Source organism: Neofelis nebulosa, chromosome 3, assembly GCF_028018385.1.
Source record: "Neofelis nebulosa isolate mNeoNeb1 chromosome 3, mNeoNeb1.pri, whole genome shotgun sequence".
In the NCBI taxonomy this organism is placed as follows: domain Eukaryota; kingdom Metazoa; phylum Chordata; class Mammalia; order Carnivora; family Felidae; genus Neofelis; species Neofelis nebulosa.
The window spans coordinates 1,228,513-1,249,289 of NC_080784.1; the positions used below are offsets into that span (position 1 = coordinate 1,228,513).

General features: G+C 48.2%; 1 protein-coding gene across 2 annotated transcripts in view; it reads right to left on the reverse strand.

The window, feature by feature from the left end:
• Positions 1-13,218: 13,218 nt before the first annotated feature.
• The window catches only part of TDRP (testis development related protein), a 38,858-nt gene continuing 31,299 nt past the window's right edge, over positions 13,219-20,777 (reverse strand). For both annotated transcript variants that reach the window (XM_058719803.1, XM_058719804.1), the window contains exons 3-4: positions 14,802-14,905; positions 13,219-13,646 (exon numbers count right to left, since the gene is read on the reverse strand). In XM_058719803.1, coding sequence (XP_058575786.1) covers positions 13,301-13,646; positions 14,802-14,905 — 450 coding nt within the window. In that variant the 3' untranslated portion in view covers positions 13,219-13,300. The remainder of the gene's footprint in view (positions 13,647-14,801; positions 14,906-20,777) is intronic.

Consider the following 20,777-nt stretch of genomic DNA (forward strand, 5'->3'; position numbering starts at 1 on the left):
GGACTAAGGCAGCAACAGCCACGTGGAGGCACAGATCCATCCTCCAGGATGGGGCGAGACACAGAGTGGTTGTAAATCCACATCCTGGAATGTAGGTACTTGGGAATTCCGGTCTGTGGAGAGCCTTCCAGAGCATGGGACGGTGAGACATGAGGGCATGGACAGCTGGAGACCCTGCAGTCAGTCTCATGTGCCTTTGGTCCCGAGACGGGGTGTGCATGAGGTGAGCCCTGTGGGCACTGCCAGCCCAGGAAGCCCATCCAGACGCAGCCCCACTTTGCCCGTCTCAAGGCACAGAAAGATGTTTCTCACCCGGTGTGGACACAGAGGACCGAGGTAGTGCCTGTCACAGTTCAGCAGGTGGCACTGTTGACTGTTGAGGCCTTGGGCCTGAGAAGTAGGTCTGCTGTGAGACCGTATTCGAGGATCTAACTGCGTCTGACGTGTGCCGTGCGTGAATGCTGCCATTGTCCTGCTGTGCAGACACCTGTGTAAAACATGTGTTCGCTTGTGTCCTCTGACCTTGCTGAACCCCTGACTCGGCCCAGAGCAGTTGTGTAGATTCCTTACGAGCAGTGACACGAGTCCCCATCCTCGGCAGCGGGGAATACGGACTGGAACTGCCAGGTTAACAGCAGGGTGTAGATATCTGTCGTCTCTCTCGTGAGGGTGGCTGCGAGGTCAGCTGTGTGCTTTCTGCAGACGCCTCTATCAGGTTGAGGGTGAGGCTTCCAGTTCTACTTTTTGGGGAGTTTTTAAATTATGAGTACTGGACTCTGTCAAGTGTTTTTTCTGCATCTGTTGAGATCATGTGGTTTCATCCTTCATCCTATTTGGGTATCACATTGGCTAATTTAAGATTTTATCTTTAGTCCCTACCCTCAGCGTGGGGCTCCAGCTCAACCACCAGCTGAGCCCGCCAGGCGCCCACATCCCTTGATCTCTGCAGGTTGCACCACCCTTGCACTGTGAGCTGAGGCCCTGCGTACATGGTTGTGGGTTTGGGTCTTCCGGCGTCAGGTGCAGGGTTCTTTGTAAGAGGCCTCGGTCTGCACGTTGTCGTGCTGCCTGGTTTGGGCACCAGGGTGAAGACGGCTTCCGAGAATGACCTTACCCTGGAAGTGGTCCAGCTACCCTTTGGTGGAAGGGTGTGTGGAGGACTCATGTTAATTCTCCTTTAAACACTGGGTAGAACTCCATGTGAGTCGTGGTTACTGAGAAGCTTCCCTGTCGGAAAACCTGCTCCCTGTCAGAGGATAAGGCTGCCCGGTTCTGCATGTTTGCTTGGAGCTCCTCTCCCGAGGAGCCTACGCTTCAGCAACGGCCAGAATGCTTTCTCCACAGTCACTGCCAGTGATGGGTGCTGCCCTCTGAAAACCAGTTTGAAGAGGCAGAAGGTCGGGGCGCCTGGGTGGCTCAGTCGGTTGAACATCTGACTTCGGCTCAGGTCATCATCTTACAGTTCGTGAGTTCAAGCCCCACGTCGGTTCTGTGCTGACAGCTCGGAGCCTGGAGCCCTTCGGATTCTGTGTCTTCCTCTTTCTGCCCCTCCTCACTCATGCACTCTCTCAAAAAATGAATAAATTTTAAAAATTTGTAAAAAAACAAAAAAAACCCAAAAGCGCTCATGGTTTATGAAACATCACATCACTTCCTTCATGAACTGTGTGTGCAAATCGTGCTCCACCCCTCCTCCTCCCTCCTCCCCACCTTGCGTGCCATGAGACACTGCGCAGTGACCCACCAGAGCGTGTGCACAGACACGAGGAAGGCCATCAGGACCTACCCGCCCTGGGCGCCCGCCTGCCAGCACCCTCCGGGCTGACAGTCCCCGTTTCCACCCGGTTCTCAATGCAGCCTTGCCCGTCTGTTGTCCTGCACAGGTTCCTGGCACGTAGACACCAGTGTCCCCGTGACTGACCTGAGTGGATGTCTCTGGAGCCCCGAGGGTGGCGTGGCAGCAGGTGTTGTCCCACAGACCACCCACGTTGGAAGAGGTGGGTGACCCCGCCGTGTGTCCCTCGCTGTCCTGTCCTCTCACCCAGGGTCAGGCCTGCAGCAAGTGCTGCAGCCAAGAACTGGGCTTGTGGCCCTCAGCCAGAGAGGAGCCAGGAGGCAGCTCTCCAGGCACCTGGACTCCTCCGACCAACACTGCTCTTCTGTTTAGGATACGACCTGCCACGTCATGTTGTGTTTTGTTTTTTTGGAATAAAAGAAAAATCACTTTTATTTGGTAGTCATTTTGAGGAATTTGCACAGGTAAATACAACCACCTTTCTACTCTTTATGCAAAAAACTCCAGTGTCATTTTTAAAACTTTAATTACGGTAAAATACACACAAAATTCATAATCTTAACCACTGGTAAGTGTCCATGGGCATTAAGGACATTCAGATTGAACAGCCACCACCACTGTCCCCTTCCAGAACTTTCCACCTTCCCAGACTGAAACTCTGTCCCCATTAAACGCTGACTTCTGGTCCCAAGCCCCTGGCACCGCCATCTACTCCGTGGATGACCTACCCTGGATACATACAATACCTGGATTCACACAGCATCTGTCCCTTTGTGACTGCCTTTTTCACTTAAAATAATGTCCTCAAGGTCCATCTGTGTTGTAGTAGGTGTGAGAGTTTCCTGACTCTTTAAAGCTAAATAATATCCTGTCATTTTGTTCATCTGTGGACAGACATTTGGTGGCTTACACTTTTTGACTGCTGTGAACATGGGTGTGTAAATATGTCCTCAAGAATGGGGCACCTGGGCATCCAAATTGGCCATGAGGAGGTCAGACTTTCACTCTTTGCAGATGACATGATACTGTATATGGAAAACCCAAAAGATTCCACCAAAAAACTGCTAGAATTGATTCATGAATTCAGCAAAGTCGCAGGATATAAAATCAATGCACAGAAATCAGTTTTATTCCTATATGCCAACAATGGAGTGACAGAGAAATCAAGGAATCCCATTTACAGTTGCACAAAAAACCATAAAATACCTAGGAATAAATCCAACCAAAGAGGTGAAAAATCCATACGCTGAAAACTATAGAAAGCTTATGAAAGAAATTGAAGGCACAAAAAAATGGAAAAAGATTCCATGCTCCTGGATAGGAAGAACAAATACTGTTAAAGGGTCGATACTACCCAAAGCAATCTACATATTCAGTGCAATCCCATCAAAGTAACACCAGCATTTTTCACAGAGCTAGAACAAATAATCCTGAAATTTGTATGGAACCAGAAAAGTCCCCAAATAGCCAAAGCAATCTTGAAAAAGAAAACCAAAGCAGGAGGCATCACAATCCCAGACTTCAAGCTATACTACAAAGCCGTCATCATCAAGACGGTATGGGACTGGCACAACAACAGACACTCAGATCAATGGAACAGAATAGAGAACCCAGAAATGGACCCAAAAACGTATGGCCAACTAATCTTTGACAAAGCAGGAAAGAATATCCCATGGAATACAGACAGTCTCTTCAGCAAGTGGTGCTGGGAACACTGGACAGCGACATGCAGAAGAATGAATCTGGACCACTTCCATACACCATACACAAAAATAAACTCAAAATGGATGAAAGACCTCAATGTCAGACAGGGAGCCATCAAAATCCTCGAGGAGAAAGCAGGCAAAAACCTCTTTGATCTTGGCCACAGCAACTCCTTACTCAACACGTCTCCAGAGGCAAGGGAAACAAAAGCAAAAATGAACTACTGGGACCTCATCAAAATAAAAAGCTTCTGCACAGTGAAGGAAACAATCAGCAAAACTAAAAGGCAACCGACAGAATGGGAAAAGATATTTGCAAATGACATATCAGATAAAGGGTTAGTATCCAAAATCTACAAAGAACTTATCAAACTCAGCATCCAGAGAACAAATAATCCAAGGAAGAAATGGGCAAAATACATGAATAGACACTTCTCCAAAGAAGACATCCAGATGGCCGACACATGAAAAAATGCTCAACATGACTCATCATCAGGGAAATACAAATCAAAACCACAAGGAGATACCACCTGACACCTGTCAGAATGGCTAACATTAACAACTCAGGCACAACAGATATGGGCGAGGATGCGGAGAGAGAGGATCTCTTTTGCATTGTTGGTGGGAATGCAAGCTGGTGCGGCCACTATGGAAAACAGGATGGAGGTTCCTCAAAAAACTAAAAATAGAACTACCCGACGACCCAGCAATTGCACTACTAGGTATTTATCCAAGGGATACAGATGTGCTGTTTCGAAGGGACACATTCACCCCAATGTTTATAGCAGCACTATCAACAACAGCCAAAGTATGGAAAGAGTCCAAGCATCCATTGATGGATGAATGGATAAAGAGATGTGTGGTATATGTATATACAATGGAGTATTACTTGGCAATTAAAAAGAATGAAATCTTGCCATTTGCAACTACGTGGATGGAACTGGAGGGTAGTATGCTAAGTGAAATTAGAGAAAGACAAAAATCATATGACTTCACTCATATGAGGACTTTAAGAGACAAAACAGATGAACATACGGGAAGGGAAACAAAAATAATATAAAAACAGGGAGGGGGACAAAACAGAAGAGACTCCTAAATATGGAAAACAAACTGAGGGTTACTGGAGGGATTGTGGGAGCGGGGCTGGACTAAATGGGTAAGGGGCACTAAGGAATCTACTCCTGAAATCATTGTTGCACTATATGCTATCTAATTTGGATGTAAATTAAAAAAAAAAAGGGCGCCCTGGGTGGCTCAGTTGAGCGTCCGACTTCTGCTCAGGTCATAATCTCATGGTTTGTGGGTTCAAGCCCCCCGTCGGGCTCTGTGCCGACAGCTCAGAGCCTGGTTCCTGCTTCAGATTTTGTGTCTTCCTCTTTCTCTGCCCCTCCCCCGCTCATCCTCTGTCTCTCTCAAAAATATGTAATATTAAAAAAAAGTTTAAGATTCTATTTTGATTCCTTTGGATAAATACCCAGAAACAGAACTGCTGGATCAGTTGCTAATTGTGTTAATCCTGTTTTGAGGAAGTGCTGTACTGTGTTCCCCAGACACTGTACCATTTCATACCCTGCCAACAATGCCAAAGCGGTCTGGCTTCTCCATATTCTTCCCACACTTGTCACCTTCTGAGGTTGTTGTTCGTTCCTGTACAGTAACCACCCTAACGGGCATGAGGTGTCTTGGTGGTTTGGATTCGCATGTCCCTGATGAAGAGTGATGTTGAGCATCTTTCCATGTGTCCGCTGGCATGTGTGTGTCGTGTTTGGAGAGAGGTCTATTCAAGTCCTCTGCCCACGTTTTAGTGAAGTTGTATTTTTGTTGTCTAGTTGCAGGAGTTCTACCTATATTCTGGATACTCCTTACAGGTCTGTGACTTGAAGATCCTGCCCCACTGTGCGGGTTGTCTTCTCATGGTTACGTCTTTGATGCTTACACTTGGCAATTTAATGGAGCCCATTTCTCTCTTTCTCCTGTTGTTGGCTGACCTTTTCATCTCTGTAGAGATCACTGACAAATCCAAGGTCATGAAACTCTCTCCCTGCTTTTGCCCAGGGCTTTTAGTTTTATTTAGCTTTTGTGTTTAGGCATTTGGTGAAAGGTATGGTGGAAGGTAAGAGCCTGACTTCATTCTTTCATGTGTGGACATCCGGTTTTCCGAGCACCATTTGTTGAAAACACTGCCCTTTCTGTCCCTGTATGGTGTTGGCACCCTTGTCTAAAATCATGGTGTGAGGGTTTCTTCCCAGGCTCTCTGTTCTACTCATTGGTCTCTATTGGTCTAAATGTGTTCTTATGCCAGGACCAAACTATTTTCATTACTGTAGCATTTTACAGAGAGAGAGTGCATACAAGTAGGGGAGGGGCAGAGGGAGCCCCTCTCTCTCCCACTCTCTCCCTCCCAAGAGGGAGGGAAGAATCCCAAGCAGGCTCCGTGCTCAGCCCAGAGCCTGACATGAGGCCCAATCCCACAACCCAAGATCCTGGAATCATAACCTGAGCTGAAATCAAGAGTTGGACACTCAACCAACTGAGCCACCCAGGTGCCCTTTCATAGTGCGTTTTGAAATCAGGATGTGTGTGTCCTCCAACTTTGTTCTTTTTCAGGATTGTTTTGGCTACTTGGGATCCCTTGAGATTCCATGTAAATTTTACCATCTTTTTTTGTTTCTGCAAAAAAATGCCATGGGATTTTGATGAGATTGCATTTAATCTATAGATCAATCTGGTGGTGCTACCGTCTTAATATGAAGTCTTACACCCACAAGCACAGGGGGGTCTATGTATCTGTGTCTCCTCTAATTTCTTTAAGCCACGTTTTGTAGTTTTCGGTGTACAATACTTAGCCTCTGCCATTGCGTTTATTCTTAAGTATTTTATTCTTTGTTGCTTTTATAAATGAAATATTCTTAATTGCCTTTTGTGATTTCTCATTGTTAGTGTGTATAAATAGATGCATCTGTGGTTTTGATACTGATTTTTTATCCTTCAACTTTCCTGAGCTTGTTTATTACACGTTTTGGTGGTTTTTTGGTTTTCTTCATTTTTTTTTTTTTTTGTCTTGGAAGAATCTTTAGGGTTTTCTACAAATAAGATCATGTTATCTATAAACATAATTTTGCGTCTTCCTCCAATTAGGATGCCTTTTATTTCTTGTCTAAGTGCCGTGGCAAAGACTTTCAGTGCTATGTGGAGAAGGAGTGGTGAGAGAGGGTCCTTGTCTCACTCTGGATCTTAGAGGAAAAGCTCTTGGTCTTTTGTCAATAAGGAGGATGTTAGTTGTGGGCTTTTTTTATGTCCCTTTGTAAGATCAGGCAGAATTCTATCTTGAGTTTTTTTTTTTTTTTTTTACCAAGTGGCTTTTCTCCATTGGTTGAAATGATCATGTTTTTCCCTTCTCTCTGTTAACGTGTATGGTAAATTGATTTACCACTCAGTGGATTTTATCCCTTACTGAAAGTGGAGGGATTGATGTTTTTTGCACCGTACCCTGGAGTTTCCAATTTCCTCCTTCAATTCTATCACTGTTTGCTGCAGGTGTGATTATCGATCTTCTTGATGAATTCTCAACTGTTTTCTTTATCTAAACGACATGAAGATGATAAAATTATAGGATGTCTGTGATTGACTTTAGTGTCTTTGGTCAGTCAGGGGCACCTTGATAAAACAAAATGGGGTCATCGCTGGCCGAATGGGTGGGTACACACAGGACTTTATACCCAGGCTTAGCAGACTTGTGTAGACATTCTGGGCTTTGTGGGCTACATGCTGCCTTACCCCCAAGGGCTTGGCTGCGACACCGCGATGCAGGCAGCCTCCCCACGAGTGACTGTGCCACGTGCCAGACTTTGTGGACACAGAAACATGCATTTCATAGACTTTCCATGTGTTGTGATACAGGATTCTTTTAAGTGTTTTCACCCTTTAAAAATGTAAAAATAATTCCTGTGGGCCATGCAAAAACAGGTGGTGGGCCAAATTTAGCTAGTAGGCAGTAGTTTGCCAACCCATTACTTATAGAAAAGTATGTTTGATATTTTCCATTTTACTTTTGCAATAAAAAAAACAGGTAACAGGTATTTCAAAAAGTATATGTCCACTGTAAAAAGCTTTCTTAAAAAGCCAATCCACAGAAAACTTTAAATGCTACCCATAATTCTACTTGAGGTAATTATTCATATTTGGATACATTTTCCCAATATTTTTATGTTACTTTTGAAGACACATAAGCTCCCAAACATAAAGTGAGGGAGACAGGAGGACGTGGTGCCCTCCTGGAGCATCCAGAGTTGAGTGTCTCCACAGGGATGGTTTCTCCTCTGGTTCCTGGGAAAGTTGGCTTCATGTGCTTTCACGTGTTGAGCTTGGAGATTTCTTTCAGAACAGAAATTCTTGGTGTCTCTCCATTTACCCTACTGACCAGTTCTGAAGTCTCCAGGGAGGAGAATTCTGAAATTCTAGTGATTGGGGGGTGGGGGGAACCCACTTCTCCAAACTCCATTGGAGTGAATGGTATTCCCCTTCCACTTCCAGACTTGTTCAGCTTTCTTGAAAATAAACTTTGCACTTTTTAAAATCCTATAAATATTTTCCTAAAACTCTAACACTGATCTTGACTTAGTAAGGAAATCACAGTCAACAGAAGTAATCCCAAAGAGATCAGTAATAATGAGTTGTTTGGAAAGCTGAAATTATACACAGCCTTTATCACCAAATGAAAATATCTCCTCTGCAATTCTGGAAAACCATGTTAAGACCATTTCTAATTGCATACGTTTATCCATCCAAATGAACATCCTTCTTGCGCAGCACGGCTGCTACCGAGGTGGACCTGAGAATCTGGGCCAACAGACGGAGGTTATAAGGGCCTGGCGACATGATCGGAACCTCTGGAGACCCACCACCAGACTACAGGTGGGAGGCAGCCTGGCCGACACCAGAGAACGACTCTGAGTGTCCGACCCCTGCATGGGTACGTCCTGATGATGGCGCCCACCCAGGATGGTGGAAAGGGACGCAGCCTCCAGCATGGCAGACCTGCCTCCACTGCTTGGGGAAACTTAACCCTAACTTACCATGTGTAACATTTATGAGTTTTTACCAAGCCAGATACGATTCATACACCATATCCTGGTTTTGAGGAAAAAGAAGCTAAAAAGACATTTTTCAGCCACATGGAAAACTCTACTTGAATAATTTTGTTGTGCCTGTGATACAGTGGTGGTTCAGGGGAATATCATTTTTAGATGTGTATACTGACAGCATTTAGGATTCAAATGTCATGATGTCTGTAGTTTATACCTAAATGCTTAAATGAATCGCTCTCTAAATGTTGAAAAGTGACTTGGTAGCTGGCTGGGCTGTCAGATGGCCTGTCACAGAAAGTGCTTCCTTTTTTACGTGAAAAGGGAAGAGCCCAGGGTGGAAGTCCCTGAGATCGCCGCATGAATGGCCTTCGATCCGTGGAGGAGGAACGTGGTGCTGGTTCAATCAGAGACCGTGGGTGAGAGGCCAGGGTGCAGACCGGGAGGTGGGGGAGGCTTGCAGCGGAGCCAGAGGTGCCCGTCGAGGAGAACGGATTCCGTCCCAGCAGGTCCTCAGCCGTGGTGGAGCCCGGCTCCCCCGGAAGGAGATGTGCATGGAACTGCGTTCCCAGCGGGGCGGATGGTGTAGGGCAGGCCTTCAAAACCAGGGACGTAACCAGGCTGTGTGGGTGACAGCTGTCTTGCTTACGGAAAGGTGCCACCAATGCTTTATTGAGAAAGTCAAGGAATACTCGGAAGAGAAAGGGTTTGAACTGAAAGTCTTACTGGCAGATGACGCACCTGGCGAGCCTACATTTTCACCTCTAGATACAAGCGCACACAACCTCACTGCTTCAACCCCCGGGCCTGGGCAGCTGGCTGGTCACAGCCACTTGTGCGCACTGTGACTTTGTTCCACCTGCACACGGTGCAGACCCTGATCTGGACACAACGTGCCGGAGGAAGGCCTTGCTGCTGCTGACCCCACCACAGTGCTGGAACCAGAGCCTGTGCTCCCAGGGCCAGCCTGGTGCGACCAAAGCACAATGGAGCTGCCATGCCAGCACGAGGTGACGAGATAGGGGAGCTCTGAGGGTTTAGGAGGGCCTGCCAAGTGCCCTGTAGAGGGACACCGGGATGCCCAGGCGCTCCCGACACCCACCGAGGGGCTCCGATTGCACAGGCACCTGACGGCAGTTACTAAAAGGACCCTCGATGGAAGTCAGTATCCAAGCCGGCCCTGCGGTCACACTCCCAGGAGCAAAGAAATGACAGTTTCACTCCTGTGTTCTCCCAACCAGATGGCCATTAGTGGCCTGAGGCCGCGTCACTGCCCTCACTGCGACTAAGAATTAGCACAGCACAGTGGGGGTGTTTTGAGAAAGACGATACTCCCTTGACTCCTCCCACAGCATGTTGTTATGATCATCACTGTGCCTCATTTATAAATTACCTGGGCCGGGAGCCCAGCATCTTGTGACCAGCCCTCCCGGGACCTGAGCCGTGGCCAGGTGGGAGCCCCTGTGAACCCCTTGTACTGAGGATACAGTGCCTCAGTGTGGCCCAGGCTGGGCCCGTCTAGAACCAGCAAGGACCTGCCCACGGCCAGCCTGACAGCAGACGAGTCCTCCGCGGCCAGCCAACCCACGCGTGGACGGGGACAGCTCCCCGGCCCCTAGGAGCCCACTGAATCGCTCAGGGAATGTCTGACGCTGCCTCATCAGAGGTTTGCACTGCTTTTGCAACAGAACCCACCCCGGGGTTCAGCTCCTCACCCGAGGGACGGTGGTGAACATTTATTGAAAAGTATCCCATCATTAGAAAAGCGGTCTTATTAGCCAATTAGTCTTCGTGGCTTACTGAATAGTGCGCCACCTGCTGGTCTTTTATACAGGCAAAGAAAGGCCCACTGAGGAATAAGCAGAAAAACCAGGAAACCAGGAGTAAGCAGGAGAAGAGAGCGGGCAGAGGAAGCTCCCAGGATGCACGGGGACCCCCGCACTGCAGGCAGGTTTGGGGGGCAGCTGGGACGTGGCCCCACGGGTGAGGCAGGGTGTGGACGACCAGGGTGATGGGACATGGACTGGCTCTCCACTGAGACAAGGAAGGGAAACTCCAGAGGCCGCAACCGCCACTCAGGACACCCATGGATAGGGAAGGAAATCAGTGCCCCCCACCCCCACCCCCCGTGCCTCCCCCAAAGTGCCTGTTCCCTGAGACCCACGGATCTCCCGCATGCTTCCCCAGCTCTTGAGGTACGTACCTGTCTCCTCTGACATGGGCCACCTTCTCAAAGACTTATGTCTAAGGGATGGTCTTTTTAAAAGATAAAGGTGCTGGGGCACCTGGGTGGCTCAGTCAGCTGAGTGTCCCACTCAGGGCATGATCTCACGGTTCGTGGGTTTGAGCCCCATATCAGGCTCTGTGCTGACAGCTCAGTCTGGAACCTGCTTCAGATTCTGTGTCTCCCTCTTTCTCTGGCCCCCCACCCCGCACCCCCCTCTCTCTGAAAAACAGGTGATTAAGTAAAACTGTTGCGGATGTGTTCCTGATGCTTAGCTACATGAAGGGAAAGCCTGCTTATTACGACGCTTTTATCTTTAAGCCCCAGAGCACGCACACCCCTCCCCCACGCACAGGTGCTGCGACCTGGCTCCTGACAGACTGAGGGCAGAAAATGCAAAAGGGGAGATATGCAAAAGATACATCTTGGAAACTTAGGTTGAAATTGGCATTTATTTATGAAAAAGTCTACACGTACTGTTTGCATTTTAAAATGAGGTTTAAGGTATCAAGAAAAGCGCCATTAGCTTTATAGTGGTTAAAGTCACCGGAGCATTTACCTTGGAGTAGACGCCAATAGTCATGCAAACTAATAATGAAAGAGGAAGTTGATTTTCTTTTTTAAAAAACCTCAGCATTAAGAATTGATTCTAACTTTCTTTGAAGCCACTCACTTTCCTTTAAAAAAACCAGCAACAGTAGGAGAAGCACAGATCACTTGCTCTTTACACAGTGAAGGTGCGTGTTCACAGGCTGCAAACAAAACCCCACATCAAAACCACATTCTCTTTAACCTGTGAACCACAAAGTTGCTTTGGTAAATTCTTATCAAGGAAAAATACTTTTCTCCCAAAGCACGTCAATAAATATATTAAAAACCACAAACATACTTATTTTCATGTAATCAGATGCAACAGAAGAGTTTATTTTTACACTAATCTTTGCAGACAGGAAAAATGATTTACAGTGCACGCTCCACTTCCCATCTGGCTTTGTCTTCAGATTTGAGAAACAGTATTATGAAGGAGTAGGTTGCCAACCCCACGTCACAGACTTCCACAGCGGTGAGTGACAGGCACTTAGCATCCCCACATGACTCTGCAGCGGCCCACAGGGTGCGACTCGGCCGGGACTCCCCCCCCCCCCCCCCCCCCCGCCCCCAAACGAGGCAGCTTCGCAGAGCCTCGGACACAGTGTTTATTTCCCCGGGCCTCTGGCTCCCGCTGCAGAATCCTTGCATAAACCCGCCACCGTGGGCATAGCTGGAGGGGATGCGGGGTGACGGCCTAGCTACTGACCCATTTACCTGAGGAAACAAGGCTTTCCCTGCAACGCGAAACCCCCGGCATTTCGAGGTTCTAACACAAACTGGACTAAACACCGCTAAAACGTGCCCCCCTTTCCAGACTTGGTCAGGTAAGCTCCTTGTTCAATTAGCACAAGACAGGAGAAAGACAGCTACATGGATAGAGGACAGACGGACACTGTTCCCCCTTGGGAGTCCTCCCGTCAGGCCCGCGCGGTGACCCCCAAGAAGGTTAAATGAGCAGCACGGAGGAGGACAGTGTTTTTCACGAGAGGTATGCACAGTGTAACTGGAGGTTTTTGTTTTTAACCCAAACAACCCCTATGCCTTTTCTTTCAAACCACGTTACCTAAGACAGACTGGAGTGCCACCTGCTGTGGAGACCTGTGTGGCCTCCCTTCGAACACCCAACACCTGGACATCACAGAGAGGCACTTGCAGTGTTTTATACAGTTTAAACTCCATCAGCAAGTCAGGATTTGCCAGACACAAGAGTGTCTAAACTCAGTGGCTAAACGGATCCACACGTTATGGTTCCTTAACCTGCAATCAGAGAATGTGAAGATCAAGCCATGAAGTTCAGGACCAGTGAGAGGCACGCTTGGTCACCAGCCAGTGCGCACGCGGGTAGAGACCACAGCCACCACCCAGCACGCACACGCGACCCCTCCTCCCAGGGCACAAGACGAAGACGTGTGCACGTGGTGGCATTTCACGCTTGACCAAACGTAACCTCTGCTTTCCCGGTATCTAAAATGAGAAGAAGTTCAACTTGCTGGGTTAACCGGGTTAAATGCAACTGAACGTGACCTTGGGAAGACTGGTCTGGTGCCCGGATGACAGACTCCTGCTGACGGGAGGACGGCGCGGCTGCTACGGTCTCGAGAGTCACAGAGGCGCACGGATGCCACATGCGGGGGGCGGGGGACATGATGAAGACCGCGCGAGGCGGCTCCGCGGCCGGACGCCAAGCTGTGGGGGCTGTCGTGGGGCCGCCTCGGATGCACACACACCCTCTGGGGGCCCCCGCCAAGCCCGCAAAGGGGGACAGTCCAAATGTGGGCACGCAGAGGAGAGCCCCTGCCGTCCACATGAAAGGCCCCGGACACACCGGGAATCACCAGACCGAGAGCCCGCACGCCACCAGAGGGGCTGCGCGGACCCCTCCGGGGGGCGGCGTGCCCACAGGTCACTCCAGCTCCTCCCAGTCGTCGGTCAGGTGGCCTCGGCTCTGCCGTCGGATGCCAACCAGCTTCCCGGCCGACCGGAGGCTCCAGCGCGAGCTGTTCCCCGAGCTGGCCAGGCTGGTGTATTTGCTGCAGCCGCCAGCGCCCTCCTCCCAGCCCGGCCCGGACGGGCGGCCGCTCGCGGGGTCGCCTGGCCCAGCGCTCACGTCCTCCAGAGCAAGTCGGGGAGGCTCCCAGCCTTCGATCTCATCTGGCTTCTTCGACTGTATGTTCTGTTTTAAACCCAAATTGTCCCAAAATCCCGATTTCTTCTCTGTCTTCAGCTCTTCCCTCAGCCGTAAGTTAGCTCTGCGGGAGACAAGAGGGCAAGTGTCGGTGGCCGCGGCCCTCAGGGCCTCAAGCAGGGTCTGCTGTATACACAGAACATTCTTTGGTGAAAACTTTAAATTATTTAGAAGGTGAACACAAACCTACAGTGTCAAACTTGAAAGAAAAGAAAACTTAGTCCCTATATGTCAGAGAAACCAAAGGCCGTATTTTAAGAAGACATGCCAGGCGGCACACAGGCAGAGAGCTGGCTCCCAGGGAGACACTCGAGTGTTTTGAGTGCAACAAGAAACGCGGGGTCAAATTCAGAAACACAGGGATGGACATTCCTCTTATCAAATCGGTCTTCAGCAGGCTTATCACACTTAGCAGGCTTGGCAGAAGCGCTGAGTGGGGAACTCGTGGAAACCATGCCCCGTGAAGACAGGACGCTGCGGCGGGGGGGGGTGGGGGGTGGGGGGGCAGCGCAGAGCACCAGGATGTGTGCGTTGGGGGCTGGTCCCACAGCCGGACTGGACCGAGGGGCCCGTGCACACAGTCCAGCCATGGGAGCGTGCGGAGAGGGCACGGCCACGGTGCCACCCAGGCGTCCTTGGGCCTCAACTGAGCACCTGGTCTGCGGTCCAGCTTGCAGAAACTCCCCTCCAGTCAGACATGCCATTGGCAATACCACTCAGCTGTCGCTGAATTTGGTATTTTCGTGTTTAAATACACTTTTTAGAATTTCAGTTACAGTAAACGTCAATGTGTCAGTTTAAATATATTCAATTTTCCAAAATCTTTTACAGTTCATCAGTCCTTTGCATTTTTAACTTTTTTCCCTTGATTTTTTAAAGCTAGAATATCTCCAGCACGGCTACAGGCCCTGGAAGGCTAATGCGTTCCACTTACAATTCTGAATTCAAGAGCTCGTCTGAGAAAACGCCTTCTTCCACTTGTCCATAACCTCTCAAAAGGTCCTTCTAGCCACCCTTGTGACCTTCTCCCAGAAAAACATTTTACTCGTTTTGTCTCCTGAATGTCAAAACTAGTACAACCCACTTCTGTCTACTCCCCGGGGAAGGAAACCCTCCTATCTGCCCGCGAGACGGAGGGACGGACCCCAGGTTTGAGGTAACGTCACCCGCGGCACCTGCCTCCCTGGAGACCATAGCACTTGAACCCACGGAGACTTACCCTTTGGACTTGGGGGATTTACATCTTTCAAGCAGGTGCTGTTCATCGTCTTTATTAAACAGAGAAGTCACTTCCTTCCAGCCTCGGAAACCTGCTCCCTGAACCTAGCAAGAGGTTAGAAAAAGATAAACTCTGGGGTAGTAACTAGCAACGATGGAGCTTGAAGTGAGAAAAGAAACTAGCATGGCCTGCCTTCCTACGCCGTGTCTGCACACGGGCAGTTCCCCCTGGCTGTAGGTGACGACAGAGGTCACACACACGCACCTGCCACCAGCATGTCCAGGCTGCCAGGGTCACTCCCCCATGCTCCGGAACAGGCTGGCCAACAGTCCTATGTTGGGACAGCCATACCAGGCTGGCGTTGGCGGGGGGGGGGGGGGGGGGGGGGGTGGTTGGAGAGGAGGTCACTTTACTGAGTCTGTCCCAGTCCAGATGTGTCTCAGTCAATGCCTGGCACCTCAGACTCAAAGGTCTGTGCTAATACGGAATGGAGGAAAAGGCAGGTCCGCTGAGCAGGTGCCTTGTGCATGAACTCACCGAGCTGGGCCTGGATTTCTCTTGTTTGTGAGGGAGTGGAGGGGAACAGAGGGGGACTCCTAGGGGGCAGACCTAGCTTTTGGATACTTTGACATGTTAAATATGTAACATAAAGTGACTGTGGACACTGGACCAAGAGGCTGCATGATGGCCATGGCTTCCGACAGTATCTGAGAACAGAGAAAATGGCTCGTTAACGAACCTGCTGGGTGACCCGATGGCCCAGCAGCCCCGAGAGGGTCCAGCCCAATCCTGGGTGCGAGCTGGTCAGGGCCGCCCCATGGGAGAACTGTTCTCGATGAGGAGGCCTTTTCAGAGCGTGCAGATGAGCGGGGAGACGGCTACGTCCTCTCGTGCTGCGGTCACCAGGTGGGGGGGGGGGGGGGGGGGGGGGGGGGGAGACAGCAGTGCTGTCCAGCCCCGGGGTCCTCTTTGTTCTCAGCTTCCCTGTCAACTCTGTATCAACTTCTGCACGTTAATAAATTTCCATTTGTAACTTTTCAGTCTTTCTACCGTGTGCCCCAGCCCTTCCTCACCCTCCCCAGAAGCCAAAAGCTTCTTTTACCAGGAAGGTCAGAGTTCGCGGGCTCATTCTGTGGGACATCAAATCCTTGTTAGTTCACAGATCTGTTGAAGACCTGGGTTCAGGCAGTGAGGATGGGGGTCTCTACGGACAGGTGACACTGGAAGAGGCAGAAGTCACATGGAACTACACGGACAGATGATAGATGGCAGCAGGCCCACAAAGCAGAGGAGCCGGTGGTGAGTGCCCGTGTGACTCAGTGGGGTGGGTGGAACTGTGTGCAGCCACGGCCGGCTGGGCACTCGGCTCTGTGGGCCTGACGCCCGTGCCACAGACTGAGCTCTGACCACAGTGGTAGAAAACTAGACAACATTAAAGGAGGAAAGTGAGAAACTCAGGAACACCTGGAAATTAAAAACCATTCTTCTGAACAGCCAATGGATCAAAGGAGAAATTTAAACAAAAATCTTGAGACAAACAAAAATGGAAAACAACATACAGAAACCCGGGGGATGTAGCAAAAGCTGTGCTAAGAGGAAGCTCGTACAGAAACAAGAAAGACTGCAAGAAACCAGCCAACACTGTGTCTCGAGGTGCTAGAAAAAGAACAAACTGAGCCCAAAGCTGGCGGAATGAAGGAAACGGTAAAGCTTAGAGGAGAAATAAGCGAAATACAGAACATAAAACCGACAAATCTTTAGCTAGACTCACCAAGGAAAACAGGAGCCACATGAACAAAATTTTATGTAAAAGACAGAAGACATGACAGCTGATAGCTCATGACCACAGGATGGTAAGAAGCTATGAACAACATACACCAGCAAACTAAATGACCTCGAAAAAATCGATAAATTCTTAGAAACATACAACCTACCAAGACATACAACCTACCAAGTAGGAAGAAACAGAAAATCTGCACAAACCATTATTACGAAGGAGACTGAATCCGTAATCAAAAGTCTCCCAAGGAAGGAAAGCCCTGGACCAGTGGGCTTCACTGGTGACTCTACCGAACACTTTAAAAGAATTAACACTAATCCTTCTCAAACTGTTCCAGAAACTAAAAGAGGAGGGAACACTCCCAAACTCATTTACAAGGAAGGCCTGCATTATCCTAACAGCAAAGCCAGAAAAGGACACTTCAAGCAAAAAAAAAAAAAAAAAAAAAAAAAAAAAAAAAAAAATATGGGCCAGTACCCTTGATGAACATAGATGCAAAAATTCTCAATAAAATACTAGCAGACCCAACTTCACAGCACGTTGTAAGAATCCCTCGCCGTGGTCAAGTGAGATTTATCCCTGGGATGTGAGAATGGTTCAAATATGCAAGTTGATAAACACAGTCCCCTTCATAAATGAAAGAATCAAAGGAAACAATCTTACCTCAGTAGATGCAAAAAAAGTATGTAACAAAATGCAACACCCACTCATGATTAAAAACTCAACAAATTCGGTATAGAAGGAACAGAACAACTGAGTAAAGGTAATAAATGACAAGCCCACAGCTAACATTGCACTCAATGGTGAAAGGCTGAAAGCTTCTCTCAGATCAAAAATGAAACAAGGATGCTCACCCCTGTTCAACCTAGCAATGGATGTCCTAGCTAGGGCAACTGGACAAGGAAAAGGAGGAAGGGGCGTCAGAACTGGAAAGGATTATGTGAAACTGTCTCTGTTTGCAGAATACATGATTTTATATACAGAAAACCCCACAGACTCCAGCAAACCACTGTCAGGTCTAATCCACGACTTCAGTGCATCTGCAGTGTGCAAATTAACATTCAGAATTCAGTAACCTTTCTTTATGTTAACAGTGAATTTTCTAAAAAGGAAATAAAATGCTCCCCTTTACAACAGCATCAAAACAATAAACTACTTAACAATAAATTTAATCAACCGGTGAAAGAGCTCTACACTGAAAACTATAAGACACTGGTGAAAGAAAAGTGAAGAGGACAGAAATAGAGAGAGAGTATCCTCTGTTCACAGACTCCAGCGATACTGCCCAAATCTCCATACTTCCCAAAGCTGACTACACACTCAGTGTGATCCCTGAATGATTCCAATGGTATTTTTTTTTTTGACAAACAATCCTAAAAATGTGTACAGAACCACAAAAGACTCCAGATAGCCAAACCACTAAGAAAGAAAAAGTGGGAAGCTCCACGCTCCTGGATTACGAAGCTGGCATAATAAAACCCCATGGCACTGGCAAAGACACAAGGACACACAGGGAACAGAACCAACAGCCCAGAAATAAACCCTTATACACAGTCACCTAGTACCTAATGACAGCCATTAACATTCAGTGTAGAAAAGACAAGTTTCCTCAGTAAAAGTTTTCGGGAAAACTGGCCCACTGTCTTGTAGCACTCACAAAAATTAGCTAGAAATGCATTAAAGACTTAAATTTAAGACTGGAAAACCATACGGGGCACCTGGGTGGCCCAGCTGGTTAAGCATCCAACTTCATCTCAGCTCATGATCACAGTTCATGGGTTCGAGCCCTGTGTCAGGCTCTGTGCTGACAACTCAGAGCCTGGAGCCTGCTCCAGATTCTGTGTCTCCCTCTCTCTGTGCCCCTCCCCTGCTCACGCTGTGTGTGTGTCTCTCTCTCTCTCAAAAATAAACATTTAAAAATTTTTTGAAGGAAAGAAAAAGAGACTGGAAAATCACAGAAGTCCTAGAAGAGAACAGGACAAAGCCCCTTGACATGGGTCGTGGTGATGCCTTTTGAGTGTGACACCTAAGGAAGGCAGAAGCAATGAAAGCAAGACTACACAACTGGGACCAAACCAGAGTCTGCACAGAACAAATGACCAGCAAAATGAAAAAAGAAACAAACAAAAAACACCCCAGCCTGCAGAATAAGGAAAAAATGTGCAAACCATGTAGCTGATAAGGTGGTAATATCCGAAATATATAAAGAACTCTACCTTAATAACAACAAAACAATAATCCTATTTTAAAATGGGGAAAAGGTCTGAATAGGAACTTTTCCAAGGCCACGTATACACTAAGGTGCTCCATGTCACCCCTCCCCAGGGAGATACGGGGCACTTCTGTCACAATGTCGGGACTCAAAAACTAGAAACTGCAGGTGCTGGCGAGGATGGGGAGAAACCACTGGTGGGAAGGTACCTGGGTGCAGCCACTGTGGAAAACTGTGCAGAGGTTTCTCAAACGACTGAAAATGGAAGTACCATGTGATCCAGCATTTCACTCCAAGGAGACAAAACCGACACTGAAGGGGCACCCGCACCCCGTTTTCAGAGCAGCATGAGCATTATTCACAAGAGCAAAGATAAGGAAATAGCCTGAGTTTCCACTGGCGCATGAAGGAAACGTAGTACACACACAAGGGAATAGCATTCAGCCATAAAACGAGAAGGAAGTCCCGCTGTTTGTGACAACACGGATGGACCTCGAAGGGATTGTACCAACTGAAAAATCAGAGAAACACAAATACTGGGATCTCACTTGTTAATGGCATCTTAAAAACAAACTCAAGAAAAAAGCGAACAGATTTGTGGATACTGGAGGTACAGTGAGGGGGTGCGGAACTGGAGGAAGGGATCAAGTGGTACAAACTCCCAGCTAGAAGATAAGGAAGTACTGAGGTGCAACGTACAACATGGGGACACGGCCGAGTCTGTGATACACTGGAAACCGTCCGTACATCCTGAAAGTTCTAAGAAAAAACATCTTTCCTTCTCATGTAGGTGACACAATGTCGCTGTGCCCAGAATTCCAGCCGCCGTGCTGCACGTCTGGTGCTCAGCGGTGCTGTCTGCAGTGACACGTCCATAAAATGAGAAATAAAACAAGGGAACCTGCAAACTTCACCTCCATGGATCAGGATACAGACCCTTATCCATGCCATCCTTCAAACTTCAGTCTCACACTTCATTATCTCCAACAAGATGTCCCCAAATTACTTGAAAACCAAATAGAGAGTCATCTGCATTGTCTTCGGTTGCTCCTCAGGCAATAAAATGCTAGGCTGAAGTGCTTTAGTTACCCCAAAGTAGCAAGGGCAAACTCTTTAATTCCTGGCATCATGAGCAACCCCAGAAGCACCTGTTCACAGTACTGAGAAAGCAGCGGCTACTGTCCCCAGGGGCCTGCTGCAACTCTTGGTCCAAAATGTACCAATACACAGATTTTACCACAACAGGAAAAACTACACCAAAACTGAATGGTGATGGGGGCGTCTGGGGGGCTCAGTCAGCTAAGTGTCTGACTCTTGATCTCAGCTCAGGTCATCATCTCACAGTTCATGGCATGAAGCCCCAAGTCAGGGTCTGTGCTGACAGTGCAGAGCCTGCTTGGGATTTTCTCTCTCTCTGTCTCTCTGTCCCTCCCCTGCTCGCATGTGCAAACACTCTCTCAAAAGAAATAAACCTAAAAAAAAAAAACAAACAGAACCCTGAATGGTGATGGATGAGCCACACCATTTCAATGGAGAGGACAAAGGGAATATTATACCAAAATACCTCTGAAAAACAGGAACTAATGCAGGGACCCCAAAGAAGAATACGACACAGCACACTGGTTAAGTCCCACACATGCCACGTAACCTGTGGGCACCGGTTCCGTCCATGTCCTGCGTAGTGTCAATACTTTAAAAAAAGCAATTAAATGTGTGTACTTTTTCAAGGTATTTGAGTTCACAGGGGATTTTTAGGGGAGAAAGTTAAAAATCGTTGGGTCAGGCATGTCAATATTTTATTAGGAGATTACTGTTGTCAGTAATTATATGGTGAGAGTTCAAGGTCAGTGTGTAAGTCACCAGGTGTGCGGTGTGTGACCTGGTGCGAGTGACTTACGTACATGAACCCACAAGTGCTCTGATGCCCAGAATCGCTCGCACGCTAAACGCATCTCCTGGTGTCGACGCAGAAGAACTGGAGAAC